Raw genomic sequence first — 18180 nt, forward strand, 5'->3', positions numbered from 1 at the left:
CAAACTCAGGGTGATTATATCACCCAGTGCCACAGTGTGCAAAGTAACCCATGCAGCCTTGGTCTTAGACTCTTTATAACCCTTTATTCTGTGGAGAAAATTGACAAATAAAGGAATGTAAATTTAAAAAAAGCCCTTGTAACCCAAAAACTGTATTTGTGTGAAGCACATACACAGTCAAACAACTGTTGCATTATTTCTTTATAATGGTGGCCTCTGGGTTCCCTCAGAAGAGCAGTGCCAACATTTTAGATAAACTGCTTTCATATCACAGTGAAGAACTGTAACTAGAAGCTGTGGTGTTGCCTTTTAAATCTGAGAACCCTAGATATAAAATGGGTCATTCATACTCATATTAATATCAGGTTACTTTGTAACCAATAGCCTTGGAGGAGTCTGGCCCCGGTGTTGCAGTGTAGGTAAAGAAGATAAAAGACAATGCATTCCTGTGGCACAGCATGAATATGCTTACATTCTGCTCAGAAACATAGGTGAAACATCTATTTCTCCATATGAAATGAGAATGCTGTTCAGCTGTACAAATATTTATACAAAAAAAGGTTATTCAAAACCTGAATGTGTAACTTCCATATCTGCACTGGTGTAGGAATTAAGGCCATACTTACATTAAACATTAAACGTGAACTAATCACCTTGACAGCAACATTGAACACTTAAAATAAAAGTATCAATTATAAATGGAACCTGCAGAAATAAATTAGTACCAAATGTTAGGAAGCTGACCAGGCAATTTACCATGTTGCTTGTGTAGCTCAGTGAACACAATTAACACTGCCCCCTTTGGATGCTACTGAAGAACCGCAAAGTATTATTTTTATTATTTCTGTGTCCCCTAGATGTTATGATAGCTAAGACAGTAGTTAAAGTCTTGCCTTTATGCAATGGCATGTTGCCCATTTGTTGCCTGTGGAAAACTGAACCTAGAACATTAGATATTCAAACACTTTACATGTGGCTAGGGTTGCCACCTTTTCTGGAAAAAAATACTGGCCTTCCTATATATTTATCTTTTTTCCCTATTAATAACATTGGGATCAACCATCATTTTTACTGGCCAGGCCGGTAAAATACCGGCCAGGTGGCAACCCTACATGTGGCAATCACAACTAATTACAAGAAAATTGCCCTTAGGCAAGACAAACTGCAAGTTTAGATTTATAACAACTACAAAACACAAAGAAAGAAACAACTTCAGCTAAATGCAGTTACCTAGGACAAAAAACAAAGTGCTTAAAGATTTGTCTGACACCACTGTAGGGTCAGTAGAGACAGCTGAATTATTTTATCAGAGCTGACTGGGCATGTTGGGTTAACCTGGAAGCTAAGTTAAGGGGGAGACCAGAAGCATAACTTTTCGTTTCTGTTTCTAAGGAAGTGGTACTGCAGACTTTTTCTAGAAAATATCTTTGAAGTAGTAGTATTGAATATGAAACTCCACTAGAATTCCACTAGGGGAAACCAATCTTCATCTTGCTGATACATGTGATCCATATCTAGATTTCATGTGATTCAACCAAGACTTAACGTTATATAATAATATTCTATAACAAACAAGGGAAAGTTGTGCTCACCACTAATTTTTAAAACCATTAGGCAGGGTGCAATGAGGCATTTTTGGCATTTTTTAGTAGCAGTATGCACATAATGTCTCTGTCTTAAATATATTGATAATGGGTTGAGTGCAGAGGACTCTTGTATTTGTCTATATGTATTTTGTGGTCACAGCCTCATTGTACCCCCGCCTAATGGTTTTAAAAATTAGTGGTGAGCACAACTTTCCCTTGTTTGTTATAGTTATGCAGTGACCAGCTCCATGTTGTAGCTCCCACCCTTCCCAGCTATAGTCTTGTATGTGTATATAATAATATTCTCCCATTTTTTATTCCACTTTTCCCAGTAACCCAAAGAACATCTAATTTTCCCTGAAGGTACACTTTTTACCATGCTTATGTCCCCAGAGAAGTGTAAAGTCAAGGTTCTAATGTATTATGCATGGCACTGTAAAATAGATGGAAGATGAAATACATTTTTGATGACTGCAACTCCAAATGAGCAAGCCATTGAACCAAATGAATCACATGTATCGAGAGCAATGCAGAGGGACAACTGTAGAGTTATATAATCAGAAAGTGCTTGCATGTAGTTTAGATTACAAATACTACTTCAAAGCATTTACATTTATATAAATGGATATTTCATAAATTAAAAACATTCTACACTGTCCAGGACCCTGTCTGTGGGAGAATAATGAGCACCCTGTTAGTATGAAAACAAAGATAAGTCAGGGTGTATTATTTTACCACACTAGGCAGCACATAGGTTTTCTGCTTTTTTAGGTTTAGGCATCCCTTTGCAAGTCAAAAATGATGCTGGGCTCTTCTTTGCTAATAACAAGGTTACATTTATATGAAAACATGGTCATAACAGTGAAGGTTCCAGGCATGCTGAAGACATAAGATTTCATCTATATAAGCCTTCATCTTCAAACTTCACCCAAACTGGACTTTAGGTAAATCCACCTTCTGCTTTCTTGGATGCCAAGCTCTGCAGTTTCAGAACTGTAGCCCTGAACCATCAACCTGGGTGCCATGTTGCCCTTGTGACACAACTTTAAATGTTTTTCCTCTCCATGAGCAAAGCAAACTTCCCACCTTTGTTTTCACATTCTTTTATGCCTTTGTGTGTTTTGCTATGCTGTATTCTAATTCTACAAGTTCTTCTGTGTTTGCTTTACATTCCCTTTAGAAGGAAAATATTACTTGGAAACACACCAGGGCAATAAGAAAATGCTGTGCCCAAACCCCCCAGATACAGTATTCAATCTGCTGTCTGTACAATGCCTGTAGATTATCTTTGGGGCAGCTGTGGACACTTAGTGGATGTCTGCAGATACACTGAAGGTCTGGGGGAAAAATATGTAAAAAAAATACTGTAACGTCAATCAGTTTCTGTACTTTGCAATTAGCACTTGCTCAGGAGTGGTGTAGTTGGTTCTACCAGTCACTGTAGCCGTTTCAAAATAACCAACTCCAACAAAAAGCTAGTAGAGACAGTAGAGAGACAGACTGCTGAGAGAGGCATAGTGACAGGCAACTTGATTATTTCAGAGATGGTACAGAATTTTTTATTTATTTTATTTAGAAAGTTTCTTATTGGCATGAGATGAAGCGAATGTAAGACATTTATTTTCATAATAGTTCCACTTTAAAGGGATACTGTTATGGGAATTAAAAAAAATTCAGAATGCACTGAAATACGTTTTGCAAAAGAGCAAACAGATTTTTTTATATTTAATTTTGAAATCTGACATGGGGCTAGACATATTGTCAGTTTTCCAGCTGCCCCCAGTCATGTGACTTGTGCTCTGATAAACTTCAGTCACTCTTTACTGCTGTAATGCAAGTTGGAGTGATATCACACCCCCTCCCCCAGCAGCCCATCAGGAGAACAATGGGAAGGTAACCAGATAGCAGCTCCCTAACAAAAGATAACAGCTACATGGTACATATAAGAACAGAACTCAATAGTAAAAATCCAGGTCCCACTGCGACACATTCAGTTACATTGAGTAGGAGAAACAACAGACTGCCAGAAAGCAGTTCCATCCTAAAGAGCTGGCTCTTTTGGAAAGCACATGACCAGTCAAAATGACCTGAGATGGCTGCCTACACACCAATATTACAACTAAAAAAATACACTTGTTGGGATAGGAATTATATTTTACATCCTAGAGTGAATTATATACAGTGTAAACAGTCTAATTTAGAAATAAAAACACCATAAAAATCATGACAGAATCTCTTTAAAAATCTGCACCATTGACACTGACAAGAAGGGAATGGATTGGTTCCCATTTACATTGCATTAAACTGTAGCATGTGGCAGGACTCCTTTCCTTACGCCATACCATTTGGATGCAACTGTCTTGCAGCACTTGGGTCATAGTTCCAATTCCAGTATATGCAAGGAGTCTGTATGTTTTGCTCAGGCTTCCGTGGGTTTACTCGAGGTACTCCGTCATCCTCCCACTCCAGAACCATGCAGCCTGACAAAACGACCCCTGTATGTTATGAATGTGATGGGGAGTTCACACTGGGCTGGGGACTAATGTGAATGATGTATACACCCTATAAAGTGATGTGCTATATGTCTGCACTATATAAAGAATAATAATTAAATATGCTATTCTTTAAACGGATTAACCATGTTTTAATGAACCCTTAAACGTTCTTTTTTCCTTCCTTCATCCTTATTACAAGAGAAAGATTATGTGCTTCTAGTTTTCCCAGCTTCATGTTTTTTGCAGATGTTTAGAATGTTCTCCCACGCATTTTTTTTTATCATTATAATATTAACTAGCCCAGATGCAAATTCTTGGAAAAAAAGACGACCTCCGCTGTGTCACCATCTAATCTAAGACAAGAACATACTGTATACTGTGTTTGTTTCCCATTGCTCAGCACTGCACCTGCACTTCAGCTTAAATACAGTTTACAGAGAGAATGGTTATTCTCTGTATAATACTAGCACTGCATCTCGTCTTCTAGGGAAATAGATTTTATTATGCCAGGTTGCAAATGATTAGGTTAGCTTATAATATGTAGCTATACTAGCAAACTAGTCAGCTTTGTCAAGTCATTTTTTACATGGCAATTTTTTTTCACTTTTTACCATTATTCACAAACTTAAAAATATACTAACAATATAAAGTGCGAGTGTGATTGCTTATGTATACTAAGGGCCATATTTATTAAGGGTCAAACTGAAATTTCGAATTTTCTAGATTTTTTTTATGGTCAAAACTGTCAAATTTGACTAATGAATTATCCAAACTCTTTTCGAGTTTTATCATCAGTTTTTAAGAACTCAAATTCGACCATTGCCACCTAAAACCTGCAGAGTTCATGTATAAATCAATGGGAGAGGTCCAATTTGAACATGTTGGTAAAAGACTCGAATCAAGTTTAGTCTAATTTGATTTGCGTTTTCGAGTCTGTAAAATCCGACCTTTAATAAATGTGCCTCCCAATGTTAAAGGGTTTGTTCACCTTCCAAACACTTTTCATTTCAGTTTTTTTAGATTGTTCACCAGAAATAAATGTTTTTTGCAATTGCTTTTCATATTATATTTTTGACTGTTTTTCCAAAATTGAGTTTTATTAAAGTTTAATGTTCTTGTCTCTAGTGTTTGTGTCTGACAGCTCAGTGATCCAGATGCAGGCTCTGAACTGTTTGCTTCATTTCTCAGCATCATCTGTGGAATATTGGCAACTATTATATCAATTCTAATAGTTGCCTTTAAATTAAATTTTAGTATGATGTAGAGAGTGATATTATGACACAATATGCAATTGGATTTCATTTTTTATTATTTGTGGTTTGCAAGTTATTTAGCTTTTTTATACTGAATTGGCCATTCTATAACATACTTAAACTTAAAGATGGCCAACCCCTTTAATGAAACTCTGGGATTCTCCTCTGACTCATTGTTATTTAGAACCTAGACAGTAAATGAAGTTCATGCTTTCCACAGCCCAAAAATGATTTAGCCCACTGACTAAGGTTCCAGATGCAATGCAACTGATTGCTTTTAAAAAGGGTTATACTGCAAGCACAAGACTTACACTCCAGCTAATGCCTCAGCCTCCTTACCAGCTGTGTGGCCCAAAACGTCACAACCCCTTTATTCAGCATCCTGCATGGAAGTGTGTGCAACAGTGTATTTTAAGGCTATGGACGCACATACGTTTAACTTTGTCTGGGGTCCGCACCACGGTTTTTTTAAAAAAAGCAGATTGCTGCGTATCGTTTTCAAGTTAAGGCTATGGCACTTCCGCTTGCGTATTTATGCAGCGGTCGGCTTTTTTAAAAACCGCCGCGGTTAAAAGTATGTGTGTCCATAGCCTAATATGACTAGGTTAGAATGCCTTAAGCAAGATATTTTCAGAGAGGATCTAGGAGGGAAGTACTTTCAAAGAATGTTTGCAATAGTATAGGAAGCACATATCTATTACAGTGCTGTCCAACTGGCAGCATCCGGCCCATGACCCCCCCCCCAACCTTGTGTAGCCCCCACATTAAAGACTGCATGCTGTGACTGCCTAACTTGTATAAGGTTAAAAGGTATCAGTACTGAGATTTACTGGCCCTGCATTGTTTACACCTCAGATTTAGACAGTAAAGGTGGCCATACATGGCCAGATAAAAGCTGCCGACAGACCGAGTCTGCTTGTTGTCCTGTGTGTGGGGCCCTCCAATGCGCTTCCCTGATCGATATCTGGCCAAGGGGTAAAATTTTGGTTGGATCGTGGTTCGCATCTGTTCGTTGATGTGGTCCCGCAATCCGACTGCCCGTACTCCTGCATTATAACCGGATCGTTGGGCCCTAGGGCCCACAATCGGATCAGTCGATATCACACACCTCAAGGTCGGCATGTCAGGGAGAGATCCACTCGTTTGGTGAAATCATCAGACAAGCAGATCTCTGTGTATGGCCACCTTAAACTCCTGCATTGTTCACACCTTTAATCCTCCCTGCATTTTTCACTCCCTGCATTGTTCACCCCCTGTGAACCTGCCCACATTATTCACATTCATACAAACCAGCAATGTGTCACTGTATGTAGCACAGTATGAACTGTTCATCTTAGAGTGATTCCATATCTCCTGCTGTATTCTGCCTTCCCTATGATCCCTGTGTGTGCCATACTCTGCCTTCCCTATGCTCCCTGTGTGTGCCATACTGTGTCTGTGTGTGCCATGACCTGCCTGTGGATTGTATTGGAAATACTTGTTAGGGGGTCCCCAAGGTGTTAATTCATGTGCTGGGGGTTGCTGTGCTATCTACAGGGGTGGATGAGGCATATGGATTTAAGGGTGATGTGCACACCAACCATTTGGTTTTCTTGTGAGCTCCCACCATTAATATGGACATAGTCTTAAAAGTTTTTGTGGTAACATGGGTGTGGTTAAAGTAGGAGTGGTTTTAAAACAGGGAGTGGTCAACTTCCATAATCGGCCCTCCACCACGTAGGCCCGGAAAAATTCCAGCCCTCAGTACCACAGAAATTGGACAGCACTGATCTATTATATTTATATTTTAGATAAATGAGACAAAAACGTCACAGTCCTTATTGGCCAAGAGCCAGCATGTGCGTAATACATGAAAACAACAAAAGGCATGCAAATCAGTTAATACACCAGGCAGAGAGATGTGCTAGTACAGTTCAAATGCTGTATTATTTCCCAATCACATGGGAGCTTTAGGCTGAACACTCATGATAGACTGGCCCCGTGGCTACGTCATTCCTACAAATGTGTCTTCGAGCAAAAGGGTTCTAAAAGGGTTGTTTATCCGGAACCCGTCAATTATGTGAGTTTCACAGAAATTATAAAATGTACATCAGAAGGGGATTATTCCTGCCACCCCCTCAATGGTGAAGCATCTTGTCTTTCTTCTAGTGAAAAGAAACAACTGCAGGATTGTTTTCCATGAGTGCTTTTTCTTTGTAACTCAGCCAATGGCTTTAGCACAATATGACACTCATGCTGTGTTTTACAATTTGTAAACCAGTCTCACTGCATGTTCTCATTACTACCCGATTCCCTCATGTTTTTGAGTTTTTCAGTAAAGATAATTATTGTGAATTTTACCACAAAGTGTTAACATATACAATTACTTTTAGGTATCTCTACAAATCTGCTGTATAACTATACCCCCAAAATGAATACTTAAGCAACAGATCTCATATTAAGTGGCATATTAAAGAATCTTACCAAACTGGAATATATATTTAAGTAAATATTGCCCTTTTACATCTCTTACCTTGAGTCACCATTTGTGATGGTCTGTGTGCTGTCTCAGAGATCACCTGACCAGAAATACTTCAACTCTAACTGTAACAGGAAGAAGTGTGGAAGCAAAAGACACAACTCTGTCTGTTAATTGGCTCATGTGACCTGACATGAAGCAGGGTTTTACATATGAGCTGTTTTATGCCATATCTTTTTATAGAGACCTACATTGTTTGGGGGGTATAGTTTTCCTTTAAAGTGCTCGTTCCTTGGCCAAACCAACATGAGATAACAATATTCCCACGCAGCCACTGAATTAATCTACTCTTAAAACATCACAATATCAATGGGCAACCTGCAAATTTGTAGGTGTTGGCAAACTACAGCTACCTGAACCTCCCCCCAATAGCCTTCATTTGAATGTGTTTTGTGAGTCGTAGCAAACCACCACCTGAAGGGCCACAAGTTCCTTTACCTGTTACAAACCTTACCTGGAAATCGTTCGGACTGCTGCTAATCTGGTTGACATTTGGCAAAGAGCCGCCGTAATACTGAGCCCTAGTCTGTGCAAGTCGCAACTGTTGCAGCTTTTGGAACTGGACCTGTAAAACAGAGGTGGAGACACAAACATAAGAGAAAGGCTTTACACAAAGGTTCCTAACTTTAAACATTTAAATACTACTGACTCCCTGTTTTCGGATTGTTTCTGAATCTTAGACAAGCATTTACATCAAGAACAGCTAATATATCATTAACAGCTTACAAATGCAGTAACACAGGGTATAAACTAACTTGAAACATAGTATAGGTGAGCTAAACAAATCCCATCACTAAAAATATACAATATACAATTGCATCATTAAAATAAGAATGTAATATAAATATATCTTATGGTAATAACAACTTTATATATATATATATATATATATATATACAGGTGCAAGGTGGGACAGCACTCCAAGGATTTGAAGACAAGGATATAATGTCAAGAAAGTGAGCAGGTTTATTCAATCCGACGTTTCAGTTCCACACAGGAACTTTCTTCAGGGAAATCAGTATTTCCCTGAAGAAAGTTCCTGTGTGGAACTGAAACGTCGGATTGAATAAACCTGCTCACTTTCTTGACATTATATCCTTGTCTTCAAATCCTTGGAGTGCTGTCCCACCCTGCACCTGTATCCATTTATCTTTTGGATTAGCACCCAGGTCTTTTGCCACTTATGGTGTGCGGAACATCTGCATCTCTATATATATATATATATATATATTCATCAATAAAAATTTTGTATAGTCACACGTCTCTATGCCCCTCTCAGAAATCGGTCACTCTAAATGCAGCTATTTGTCAGAGTCTGTTATTTTAACGTTCTATTCCAATACATTGTCTTGGTAAAGGCAGCACACATCAATGTTATTTGACCTAACTGTCAATTAAAATCAGACGTAGAAAGAAAGATTGTTAAGAGGCGGGTACTAAAGAACTTGATTTCAGAAATGGAAAAGACTGTTTTACTGGTTATGTTTAGAAAGTTCTTTTGAGGTGAAGCTCATATTAAAATGAGATCTACTTTACAAAACCATCTATAAACTGATCCAGAGGAAAGCTAACAAAATCCCCAGCAGGCCAGCTAACCAGAAAAAAACACAACTGGGTTACTCTCAGTTAATTACTATATATTGTTCAACACTTCATTATTTTTTGCAAAAATATGAGTAATGAGCCACTCCTGGGATTGATTCAGACAAGGCTTTTGTGCGTTTCCCCCAAGACTGCATTGATTTCTTCCAAGTACTTGGATTTCCTCTCACAGCCCAAAAACATACAGACAGGTAATTGGTTCCTGATGAAATTGACCCTAGTGTATTTGTGTGTGGTGGAAAAGTAATGCGGACCTTAGATTGTAAACTCTTATAGCAGGGATTCATGATCACCAATCCCTTTAAAGCGTTAAATAAGCTATCGGTGCTATAAAAATATGGAATATTAAAATGAATAACAAAAAACACCCAAAAAGATGCCTTCAACAAGGATTTGGTTTAGCTTAATTAAACATGAAATAAATATAGTGCACTGTTACTCGTCACTGGTAAGAATGGTATTTTGCTTTATAAAACAGGGCTGAAAGGGTTAAGCTGACTACTTTTGGTTTGCGTCTGATGACAGCAGAGGGCGTGTGCTATTATTACAAGGAATATACGCAGGGGTCAAACGTCATTCAAGGCTCATAACAGAACTACAGAACGAACATCTAATATAAAATAGGAATTTTTTTGCCAAGAAATACAAACAATAAAAAGGTATATATCTCCTGTTTTAACATTACTGGTCCTTTTACATCACCTGCTAGGTACTTGTTTTATTACAGAGAAAAGGCAAATGAATCAATAAGAAATGGTTAGTACACAAAGGGAAATTGCATTTCTGTAATTCGGAGGCTTCTGGATAATTACTTTCCCAATACAGGTATGGGAACCGTTATCTGGATACCCCTTATACATAAAGCTCCGAATTACGGAAATTCCGTCTCCCATAGACTGCATTATAATAACATTATGCAAATATTGAAAAAGTATTTCCTTTTTCTCTGTAATAATAAAACAGTACCTTGTACTTGATCCCAACTAAAGGTGGCCATACACTATAAGATCTGCTCTTAACCCAATATGCCCAACGGCTGGGCAATATCAGGTGAATCCCGATTACAATGCTGTGAATGGGCGCCGACAGTATCGATCTGTCAAGTTTGATTTTTTTCTACAATCCAGGACCGCATCGGCTAGTTGATGCGGTCCTGGATCTTAGAAAAAAATCAAACTTGACAGATATAGATCGGGAGGACACGTCGGGAGCCCCACACATGAGCAGATAAGCTGCCGAATCGGTCTAAAGGATCAATATCGGGAGCTTTAATCTGCCCGTGTATGGCCACCTTTAGATATAATTAATCCTTATTGGAAGCAAAAGATCCGCTACCCAGAAAACTCCTGGTCCCGAGCATCTTGATAACAGGTCCCATACCTGTACTATAAATGTAATGGCAAACAAGTTTTTCTACAGGGTTTCCTTCTCCTTTAAAATACAACTAAAGGTGGCCATACACGGGCCGATAAAAGCTGCCGACAGGCCGAGTCGGCAGCTTATTGGCCCGTGTATGGGGCCCTCCGACGGGCTTCCCTGATCGATATCTGGCGGAAGTCGGCCAGATTTCGATCGGACGCGACTAAAAATCCCGTTGGATCTTGGCCGAATCAGTTCGTTGATGCGGTCCCGCAATCCAACCGCCCGTTACCCATCATTAGGATCCACCTCAAGATGGGCATATCGGGAGAGAGACGCTTGTTTGGCGTCATTGCCAAACGAGCGGATCTCTCCGTGTATGGCCACCTTTAGACATTTAATCACAGCACTGATGGGACTCCTAACCAATATACACGTGTGCTTGCATTTGTATTCCTACCTTTCTCAAGATCTTGAGGTGAGAGAAATAACTAAATAGAAAATAAAAAAGGATGCTGAATACAAGTCCTGAAAGTGCTACTCTTTACTGTTTTGCCATGAATTTGAGAGAAATCTAGGAAGCCCTGGTTGTACAAGCCTTAAAACATGTTAAAATGGAATGTGTCCCATCAGCAGCCAGTAAGAAATCAGAAAGGTTCTCTTGTTGAAGATGAAGTACAGGAAAGTCTGTAATGCTTAGGGAAGTCAGGAAGTACAAACAGGGTCGGACTGGGGGGCCCGGGGCCCACCGGGACTGCTGGTCCAGGGCCCCCCGCCCCCCTACAGCGACGCGCAGAACTCGGCACAACTATGCGTACGCGCCGCTCGAACGCCGCCATGCGCATGTGCGAGCGGCGCTTCTCGGTGCGCATGCGCGAGGGCCGATACGCATCGCCGAAAACTTTTTTTTTTCCAAAATTTTTATATTGGTAAAGGGGTCTGGCCCGGCGGGGGCCCACGAGGGTCGGGGCCCACCGGGTTTTTTCCCGGTGTCCCGCCGGGCCAGTCCGACACTGAGTACAAAATAACAAGTTGTGTTAAGGAATAGTTGACTATAGGAAGGATGTAGAGAACCTTAAAGTAGACTGTCGTGTGTTGCACATCAGACTTATGCAACTGGTTGCATGGTAGCAATAATAATATAGGAAATAAGAAAACTCAATTACCTCTAAGTTTAAAGGGTAACTAAAGCACCAATTAAATATTGCTCATTATAATAAATGTATGTGCCTGCAGCAATATGTCATTTAAGTTAAACCCCCTATACAAAAACACACCCATTAATTAAATTTAAAAAATGAAATTACGATTAAAAAAAAAGTTACAGTAATTGTCAAGTCGATAAGAGAAGTGGTTGATAGACTTAGGGGCAGATTGATCAAAATGTGAGTTTAGAGTTAAATAAATAAAATCTCACACACGTTCTATTCATTCCTATGGGACTTTTAGAATTGTATTTATCAATGGGTGAAGGTTAGAACTCACCATTTGATAAATATGGCTCTATAAATCCCATAGGAATGAATAGAATGTGGGTGAGTTTTTATTTATTAAACTCCAAACTCACATTTTGATAAAGCTGCCCCTTAAGCTGGCCATAGACGCAAAGATCCGATCATACGAATCAACATACGATCAGACTTTCCCATCTCCCGACCCTCCACTAACCATAAGTAAGGTAAGTCTTACCTTTCCGACCAAATAAGAAAAGATCACCCAATGTTCTGCCCCTGAAAGCAATCGTACGATACTTATGTCTGACAACACTAGTGAAAGTCTCCCTCTGAAAATCGTACGATCGGCAATACACGCAGAGATATTATCGGCAGGCGACAGAAATTTTCTAACCTGTCCGATCGACCAAACGACCGATCTCCGACGGACGAAAAATGTCGGGACTCTCCACACATGGTCCGAAAATCGTACGAATCCACGATTTGTACGATCGGATCGTTGCGTCTATGGCCAGCTTTAAACTTACTTTGCACTTCACAAGGTACTGCAGTGCTTCACCTAGATGAATGCCAGCTGTGTGGCACCAACTGATCTTGGAAAGGCAATCTGGAGAAGGTAGCGCTACTGAATACAAGTAAAAGCTCTGGGGTGTGCAACTGAACTATCTACTGCTATAACAGATGTTGAACTGTGATCTTTTTATGAGACCTTATCAGAGTGTGCAAGTACGATTAAGGAACCCATTATTATGCCTTGAGTTAGGAGTGTGTAATGTTATATTTGACCCAAGATAAAGTTTACATCTTAAGTTTGCTTCTTTTATATTTTAAGTGGGTGCAACTACTGGTTCACTGGGTCCCAGTAACTGGAGACACTAGATATTAGGGTAAAGGTGTGGGATCCGTTACGCAAAGAATTACACAAAGGCCATCTCCCATAGACTCTATTTTATCCAAATAATCCAATTTTTTAAAAATGATTTCCTTTTTCTCTTTAATAATAAAACAGCACCTTGTACTTGATCCAAACTAAGATATAATTAATTATTATTGGAAGCATAGCCAGCTTATTGGGTTTATTTAATGTTTACATGATTTTCTAGTAGATGTAAGGTATGGAAATCTAAATTATAGAAAGACCCCTTATCTGGAAAACCCCAGGTCCCAATCATTCTGAATAACAGGTCCCATAGCTGTACCAAGTACCTAATCTTTCCTCACACCATTGATTAGTACAGGAATGCTCCAGTCAGCAGCTATCCACCCTTCTGAAGCATTGTGAGTCTGTTACAGGTACAGGTATGGGACCTGTTATCCAGAATGCTCGGGACCTGGGGTTTTCCAGATAACGGATCTTTCCGTAATTTGGGTCTTTGTGCCTTATGTCTACTAGAAATTCATTTAAACTTTAAATAAACCCAATAGGCAGGTTTTGCTTCCAATAAGGATTAATTATATCTTCGTTGGGATCAAGTACAAGCTACTGTTTTATTATTACAGAGAAAAAGGAAATCATTTTTAAAAATTTGGATTATTTGGATAAAATGGAGTCTATGGGAGACAGCCATTCCGTAATTCGGAGCTTTCTGGATATCGAGTTTCCGGATCCTATACCTGTACTATCACCAGTAGTGCAGATGGTAAGAACTATAAAGATAGCACAGCATAATAGCATATCTAGATGACATTCGTTGCTGAATGCATAAAGCACATAGTGCAAGCAACACACACCCAACCTTTGCACAAATAGCTTTTCTAACCCTCTGGTGGAGTCCTGCACGGGTCCATTTTATGGGAGCCGTATCCGCAACCTGCAATCCGCAACCCGGACCCACATTCTTACCCGCTTGGACCTGCTACCCGACCCGCAAGTACCTTATCCACAACCCGGACCCGCTGACCATCAAGAATCAGAAAGTACTGTCATTGTAAACCGGAAGTGACATCATCGGAAGTAGGCGTCATCAGAAAAAAGGAGTAAAAATCGCTATTGAGAAGACCCGCGGGCCGCCCCGCAAACCCCGTACTAAAAGTTTTTGCGGGTAATCCGCGGGTACCCAACCCGCTGCAGGACTCTACCCTCTGGGCTGATTGTGTTCTTGTAAGTCAAGAACTGTAGGGCCTTTAAGCATCATCAGTGGATATGATAAAGCTTTATTTGAGAGCTATGTATTATATAATAAACAGCATAATACGGATGCTCACCAAAAACAAAATGGTAGTGCCTGGGTGCAGGGACAGGTATGGGACCTGTTATCCAAAATGCTTGGGACCTGGGGAAAATCTTTTAAATATCAAATAAATCCAATACGCTGGTTTTGCCTCCAATAAGGATTAATTATATCTTAGTTTGAAACAAGTACAAGGTGCTGCTTTATTATTACTACAGATGCATCAAATACACTATTTTGGATTTGGCCAAATCCTTGTACTTGATCCAAACTCAGATATAATTAATCCTTATTGAAAGCAAAACCAGTCTATTTGGTTTATTTAATGTTTACATGATTTTCTAGTAGACTTAAGGTATGAAGATCCAAATTATAGAAAGATCCGTTATCTGGAAAACCCCAGGTCCCGAGCATTCTGGATAACAAGTCTCATATCTGTAACAGTTTTGATTTCAACAGGTAGACAATGTATTACAATATCAGGGGTGCTTTCGAATGATAATTTAGAATTCACAGTAGTTCCTGTCCCAGTAGAGCTTAGAGTCTAAAGCTGGCAATAGACGTGCAGAATTTATTCTCTGTCAGATGAATGCTAGTTCGTTTCAGTTTAACGATCTACCATTAAGAGTAAAATAAGCAGGAAAAATAAAAAATCAGATGGTGTTTTGGCCACAGACAACAATCATATGGAAATTATGTCCGACAAATAATAGCGACAGTCACCCATTGATATTGTCACATAGGCAATACATGCCGAGATATTATGGTTAGCTTATATAAATCTTTTAACCTGTGCGACTGACTGAATGATCGATTTTCATGGTACAAAAAATGTCGGGAAACTCCATGAAAATCGTAAAAATCTTCATTTTATATGACTGTATCTGGAGGATATTGAATGAATCTTCATTTTGTACGACTGTATCTGGAGGAAAATGAATGAATCTTTGGAAAGAACGGTATCTTTGCGTTTATGGCCAGTTTAAAGGGGAACTATCGTGATAATGAAAATGTAATAGCTTCAGCATACTGAAATAAGAAACTCTCTAAATACAATTAATTAGAAATTCTGCTTGTGCCTAGAAGATGTATTAGAGCTCACCCTATTAAAATCACCAGAAATCCTGTCTCTCTTCAAGCAGAATTTATGCAAAAGGCAGTTATTTTGTTAGATTTTGTTTGTACTGGAATCAGTTATTTGATTGAGCTCTAATTTATCTGCTAGGAAAGGAAGCCTCCCCTATAAGATATATTGAATCTAACTGTCATGGAATCTGACACCCAACTGCTGCATGAAGACAGAATGAAGAGGAGCAGATGCTGAGAGAGGGATAGTGAACATAAACTTGATTATTTTATAAACAATGCAGAATTTTTAATTGATTGTATTTAGAAAGTTTCTTACTTCAGTATGAGGAAGTTTATATTGAATTTTTATTTTCGCAAAATTAAGGTCCTGGAGGAAATTGAAGCCTACACAGAGAACATATAGACTCCATGTACTGTAGATAGCAACTTTGTCGGAATCAAAGCTAGGACACAAAAGGCCAAATTGGTAAACATTATAGAACTATCCAGGAACATTCCACGACATGTATAAAAGCATTCCGGCTGCTGCCTCATGCCGGGTCATCGAACTACTCAGTGACATGTGTGTATATTTTACAACAGGGAGATACAAGGACTTTAATGGGAAAGGGGTGCTATAAATGTTTCATGGTCTCCAAGTTATGTAACTTCCTATTCTCAGTCTCAGTCTCCAACCTGGAATCTAAACTTCTTATGAAAAGGGTCAGTACAATGAACAATAATAGATATTTCATGAAACCTTCGTCTATGGAGCCTACCATTTCAATAGCATTCTGGGAATAGGCAAAATTAACAGTCCGCAAGGTAACATCAACAGTCTGCAAGCATAGTTTCTCATACATTTATAATTAAGCACAGCATTTGCAGATAATTAGTTTTCCTCTGTGAAGAACAGAGCAGTTTAAATGTGTTTTAAAAATTTATTGAATTAAACTACATATATAAAGCTTATTTTATTGATACCAGCTACATAGATGACAACTAGAGGCTGTTACATATAAAAATTTGCCTTTAGTCCAGGTTATACCTATCCAGCAGATATGCTACCGGGGTGTCACAGGCCAAACATTGTTTTCCTTTAAGGTGGCCACACCACTAAGGTAAAGCTTAAAGGGGCGGTTCACATTTAATTTATGATTAGTACATAATTCAGATTATTGGTGCATGGCAGCTAAGGAACCAACACAGCATCAGAATTTAATAATCAGCCCTCAAGCATCAGCTTCTATGACAGGCAAATCTTATTTTCTGCTTGATTATTTGCAGTGACCCTATAAACGTAGCTTTTCAACAGCTGCTAAAAGCACTATGAGAATGGGAGTGTCGTGACACTCCAAACAAAAACAAAAGATGGGAAACTACTGTGACAGCTTTGAAGGCCTGGATTTTTACAACTTAGAAAAGCTGAACTATTAGGCTGGTTCAATAAGTTCAGTATATAAAATACGGCATTTCTAGCCATATTAATTTTTAGGGTTTAGTTCTCCTTTAAAAGTTCATTTTTGATGCATTGTTAATTTATGGGCAGGGGCACACGGGCAGATTTGGGGAGATTTAGTCGCCTGGCGACTAATCGCCTCTTCTGCAGGGCGACAATCTCCCCGAACTGACTTCCACCTGCTATAATGAGAAAATGCCAGCACATCTGCACTCGCGGCGCTTCGATTTCACCAAAGTTGCCTCATGAGGAAACTTCGGGTGACTTTGGAAATCGAAGCGCCGCGAGTGCATTGGCGCAGGCGATTTTTCCTTTTAGCAGGCGGAAGGCAGTTCAGGGAGATTGTCGCCTCGCAGAAGAGGCGATTAGTCACCAGGCCACTAAATCTCCCCGAATCTGCCCGTGTGCCCCTACACTAAAGACTAAAGTGTAGTTTGCAAATCATTTTAAAATAATATTTGAAATACAAATGCTTACTGATTGACTAAATAGCATTTATTTTATTACAGGGGAAATTGAATGCTAAATAAACTTTTTTAATGTTATAGATGAAACTGAAATTATCCTAAGCAATCTTTCAACTGGTCTTTTCTGTGCGGGACCCGCTGCAGGACTCTAGCGGCAGCCCTTAAAGCTTTCATATGTTATTTGCAAATTCTACAATAATGGTGGTGGGGGGGGTGTTGGTTCCCAGATACATTTCACTGAAAAGGTTAAAGCAGTATTGCAGGGTGCTAAGCAACTCATCATTTCGCCTATCAAAACTGAAAGTCAATTAGATTACTGTACATGCCAATCTTTTCCCGTGGAACTGATTCACAACGCTCAACTAAAGAATCTCATCAGACAAGTTTTCAGCAAAGGGCAAAACAATAACAGTTCATTAGTAGTAAAGCGGAAAATAATTTCCCGGTGGCATTTGCACGCAGAGCATGATAAAAGAACATATAATGTACCACCACTCAACATCTACATGCCTGTGCACATTTCAACATGTCTTTAAGAAAAGTGGAGTGGTAACTATGAGTGAAAGAATATTACAGGGGTATGTACTATTACGCATCGCTCCGAACTCTTTTACTCCAAGGGACTGATTAAGTACAGAGATCAGCATCAACCAGCAGGAAACACTCATTAACACCCTGGCCCCCTAGCCTCCCTGGAGCTTCTCAATAGCAGTATGTGAGCAGGATTCACATCTTTACTCGTAATGTT

The 18180-nt window shown here is 39.3% G+C and overlaps 1 protein-coding gene across 1 annotated transcript in view; it reads right to left on the reverse strand.

Moving 5' to 3' along the window:
• The window catches only part of MGC132236 (uncharacterized protein), a gene marked incomplete at both ends in the record, with an annotated part of 56483 nt that overhangs the window by 32484 nt on the left and 5819 nt on the right, over positions 1-18180 (reverse strand). Inside the window, 1 exon segment of the mRNA NM_001096345.1 lies at positions 8307-8417. Coding sequence (NP_001089814.1) covers positions 8307-8417 — 111 coding nt within the window.

The sequence above is a fragment of the Xenopus laevis genome, chromosome 3L (assembly GCF_017654675.1).
Source record: "Xenopus laevis strain J_2021 chromosome 3L, Xenopus_laevis_v10.1, whole genome shotgun sequence".
Taxonomy (NCBI): Eukaryota; Metazoa; Chordata; class Amphibia; order Anura; family Pipidae; genus Xenopus; species Xenopus laevis.